Source organism: Eschscholzia californica, unplaced genomic scaffold (assembly GCF_041429995.1).
Source record: "Eschscholzia californica isolate CP2 unplaced genomic scaffold, dmEscCali1.0.p SCAF_2, whole genome shotgun sequence".
In the NCBI taxonomy this organism is placed as follows: Eukaryota; Viridiplantae; Streptophyta; class Magnoliopsida; order Ranunculales; family Papaveraceae; genus Eschscholzia; species Eschscholzia californica.
In genome coordinates, this window is record NW_028238309.1 from 58,907,342 (window position 1) to 58,911,751 (window position 4,410).

Here is a 4,410-nt window from a genome sequence, read left to right on the forward strand (position 1 = left end):
GAAAACTCACATGTCATGACACATCATATATGATTGAGGCTTTGTATAATTAAGTAAAAAAAGGAAATTGTGTCATATCGAAGATGTCACGTGATCATATTAAACTATTTTTGTGGTAATTAAGATTGTTTATTCTAAAAACCATCATTATTAGCTTGTACAGCCTTTGTTAAACTATGGTTTTTGTTGAGAACAACTGAATGAATGAATAAATTGTGATATTTTATTTGAAAACAAAATAAAATTGGATAAAAACTATAAACAATAATTAGCCAAATGTAAATTAAATAACTGTAAAGTAATTATTGATCATACATAATACATGTTTAATGGGTTTTCTTATGTGCCACTATATTATTGATTTGATAGACAATGATTAGTATAGATTGAACAATGTTAAACATTTCAATGCTTAGGTTTCTTTGTTTATTATTAATTGTTCTTGGAGATAAATTTCCTTCGACTTACACGTAAGAGCCTAAGCATCACGATTGGACATTTCCTAGTGATCTCATAAGTACTAGTCTTTCATTATTCGATGATACATCTATGTCAATCAACTAAAATATCAATCCATAGTTAGTTAGGTGTAGTGATTAATTAGTTCTAATACGTCATAGTTAGTTAGGTGTAGTGCTAGCTAGATAGGAGTAGGAGACTTCGGTAGAACTTTTCTTCAATAATATCCTCTCAATGTTGAAAATTGGTGCCTTAAAAATCTAATACTAGTTCTTAATCTTCATTAAAAACATCAATGAAGGGCAAATGGATTTTTCTTCCCACAGTTGAACCATAAAATTTGAAAAACAAACTAATAAAATAGAAAATAAGTATAAATAAACAAATAAAATATATGAAGATAGAACCAATTACAAGATAAATGTCATAAACTTAAAAATAGATCTTCACAAATGTCAAAATTACAAACTTAAACAAAAGTTGGAACCCACAATTTGGTCCTTCTTTCTTACCAAATTCCAATAAAACCCCTACTTCCTCTGTTTTCTCAATCTATTTCTTTTTTTCTTTTACTTTTCTACATCTTCTCCATTTTGGATTATACTCTCTATTTTAATTTAAATACCATCATATAGTTGTTGCTGTAAAAACCAAATATCCTCATCATTCCATAAATTCCCAGATATATCCTCACCACCACCATGATCACCTCCCCACATGCTATTTTGCTCAACATTATTATTTCCCTGTAATTCCATACCTCCTCCTTGATTATAGTAACCATACGGACTAAATAAAGATTCAGAGATATTATTATTATTATGGGTAGTTTGGGTATTATCCAAATTTAGAGTACTACTAGTATTAGTTTGGAAATTGTAAGAATAATCTGATGAGAATTGAGTTCCCATTGAATCTGATGAACCAGCAGTACTTGAATTTTCAGGAGTAGTAATGAAATTCTGGTTCCAATTTGAACCAGCTGAATAGTCTGTATTGGTGTTGGGTGGAAGGTGGCCATGGCTATTGATGATACTGTTGCTGTATTGGTTCTGATTTTGGTTTTGGTGGTGGTTGTGGTTAGTGGTGGTGGTGGCGGCGTCGCTAGAATAAGCAGAGGCAGAAGCAGCTTGAATTCTTTCAACTAATCTTGGCATCCATAGATACCTCATAGTATCTTTAAATTGTTTACTATTAACATCACATTGAAGTTGTTTAGCGTGTTTTTGAACTCTGGTTCTCCAATAGTTTTTAATTTCATTATCTGTTCTTCCTGGTAAGTGTTGTGCAATTTTAGACCACCTGATTGATTAAACAAAAAATTGAAACAAACCCATGTTAGATTTTGATCTTATAAATGAAACCCATGTAAGAAAATCTCTCTAGAATCCTAGAGAGAGAGAGAGAAGATTGATGATGATATTGACATACCTATTTCCCCAACGAGAGTGAAGTTCAAGGATTAGAAGTTGTTCTTCAAGAGTAATGTTTCCACGTCTAACATCAGGACGTAAGTAATTTAACCATCTTAATCTGCAACTTTTACCTGTTCGTTTCAGTCCTGTTATAGAAGAAGAAGAAATTAGATTAGAAATGGTTCAAAATCGATCTTCAAGAAGAAAAAAAAAAGACCCAATTAGATAAACCCATTTTAGTTAATTAGGCGCTTGATTCTAGAGAGAGAAAGAAGTGAGTTAGTGAGAGAGAGAGAGAAAGAGAATGAATGAATTACCAGCAGAACGAGCTAATGAATTCCATCGACCTTCACCATGATTAGTAATGTAATTGACAAGTAAGAAGTCTTCTTCAAGAGTCCAAGGACCTCTTCTAAGGTCATCCATTTGATCTTCATCAAAATCACTTAATTGATGAGTTTGATTATCCATGTCTTTTTGTATATCTTTCAAAATCAAATTCTTTGGACTTATTAGGATGAGAATGAAATATCAAGAGAGAGAGAAAGAGAGAAAAACCTAGAGAGAGAGAGAGAGAAATTTTTAATAGAATGAGAAGGAGAGAAGTTGGAGAGAGACCGAGAGGAGAGATGTTCTTTTTATAGATAGAAAGAAGGGGGTGTTGAAAATGGATGAGAATGGAAAAGAAAAGGTAAACGTGGGGGAGAGAGAGGATTAGTGAGGGGGAAGGAATTATCTTGATTAATTATTAGCTTAAGAAACAATTAGTAGTAGTAATTTTAGAGAGAGATAGAGAAAGAAGTGAGAGATAGAGAGAGAGAAGAGAAGTGGATTGATTTAAGTAATGTTACCAAAAGTAGTTTTAAGTTTGACACTTTGACTTTCAACTCAGTTAAGCCAAGTTCCGTGTTGAATATCCATAACACACGTGTCTTTTTAGTTGTTTTATCTAAAAAAGTTTTACTTTAGAAAAAAAAGTCCCTAACTAAAGAAGTTTGTTTTGTACATCAAGAAGAAGAACAAAAACAAGGTGTGTGTGTGTGTGTGTGTGTGTGTGGTACTAGGAGAGGGAGAGAGACTAATGTACTCTTTCTGTCTTCCACCACTGTATTTGTCATGGTGCACATCCTAAAACTAGGGATAATAGGTCATAGAGGGGGAGGGGGGCATGGGACTCCATTTTAAGTTTTTATGTGTGCCCTTTGGTGTACGATTGATCATAGCTAGCAATTTCATTATCTATATCTTTAGCTACTTTTTCGAGTTTGTTTTCATAGAATAATGAGAGAATGGGATAGAATATGCCAACTTAGTTATTTCTATAGTCGCAAATACACATCCTAAAACTACCAATAATAGGACCCCGTTATAAATTTTATGTGTACCTTTTGGTTTACTAATAAGTTGATCAACTGTAGCTATTTCATCGACACGTCATTATTGCTCTTTACTAACAGTTCCGCGGCTAAAGACCTAATTTAAAGGGCGATTTCATTTTTTATATCTTTAAGTGTGTTTATCTTCGTAGACGAAAAACTACCAATAATAAGTCATATGGGACCATGCTAATGTACCCAGAGCTTGGGAGGAATTGTATGTGTGCCTTTTGGTTTACTAAGTTGATCCACCTTAGCTATTTCACCGGGATGTAATTATTGTTCTTTACTAAGAATAATACTGCTAAAGAACTAATTATGAAAAGGCTGAAAGGGCAACACCATTGTCTATATTTCGAACTATTTTTCGTAGAATAACAAGACAATGTAAGAAATAATATCAACTTAGTTTTTTCGTAGTAGCTAATCTACTTCAGAATGAACAAGGTCTTTGATCACTACTCCTTCGGGATTTTCAACCTCAAAATGTATTATTCCTTTTGTCCCCATATTTCTTTTTTTGACATTTAGTGCTATAACTTAATAACTTATGTGAAGATACTGTATATTTGTTCGTTTTGAGACTGATATAAAATTATAAAATAAGTTTCTCGAAAGATTGAATAGTGTTTCCTATTCATTTACTGACATAGTTAGCTGTAATGGACGCGAGCCACTTAAATTGCTAGCTAAGTTTTCAGAAGAAAGGTAATTACGTCCATATTTTAGATGATCTAGCTAACTTTGAATATCATGTGACACGAGCCAAAGTCTAACTAAACAACCATGAAAAATTCAACACAATTAAGAGATTTGGTAAAGAAACACCATTTATGTAATCTATAACATACAAGAGCGCCATGAAAGAGTTAACCTAAATGAAGTCAAACCGAGTATATATGACTATGATCCAACAATTATTATTTTTAATAGGTATTGGAAATAATTTAAAACAAAAGTGTACGTGGATATCCATTTATTTGAAGAAAAGTAATTGTATAGAGTCCAAAAATTTGACTAAAATATGATGTCAATACTAAGGCAAAGTTGAAAAATAGTTCTATATTTTAGGTTTTGTTACGAAGCTTTTGTTGATCTTGAGGCGTGATATTCTACTCTGTTTGAAATCTTATCTAATTAACAATCAAACTTTATCTTTC

The 4,410-nt window shown here is 32.2% G+C and overlaps 1 protein-coding gene across 1 annotated transcript; it reads right to left on the reverse strand.

Annotated features, from left to right (window-relative positions):
- Positions 1-833: 833 nt before the first annotated feature.
- MYB108 (myb domain protein 108) lies at positions 834-2,483 on the reverse strand. The gene is made up of 3 exons (XM_086661540.1): positions 2,192-2,483; positions 1,891-2,020; positions 834-1,761 (listed from the first exon to the last, which is right to left on the reverse strand). The coding sequence occupies exons 1-3, from the start codon at positions 2,343-2,345 to the stop codon at positions 1,077-1,079; spliced, it is 969 nt and encodes a 322-aa protein (XP_086517666.1). The 5' UTR covers positions 2,346-2,483; the 3' UTR covers positions 834-1,076.
- Between the last annotated feature and the right edge of the window lie 1,927 nt (positions 2,484-4,410).

Excerpts from the sequence above, each read along its gene's own strand:
- MYB108 (XM_086661540.1), bottom strand. The coding sequence starts at position 2,345 with ATGGATAATCAAACTCATCAATTAAGTGATTTTGATGAAGATCAAATG. Across the intron at positions 2,021-2,191 it reads TTCATTAGCTCGTTCTGCTG|GACTGAAACGAACAGGTAAA; the intron begins GTAATTCATTCA and ends CTTCTATAACAG. Across the intron at positions 1,762-1,890 it reads CACTCTCGTTGGGGAAATAG|GTGGTCTAAAATTGCACAAC; the intron begins GTATGTCAATAT and ends TTAATCAATCAG.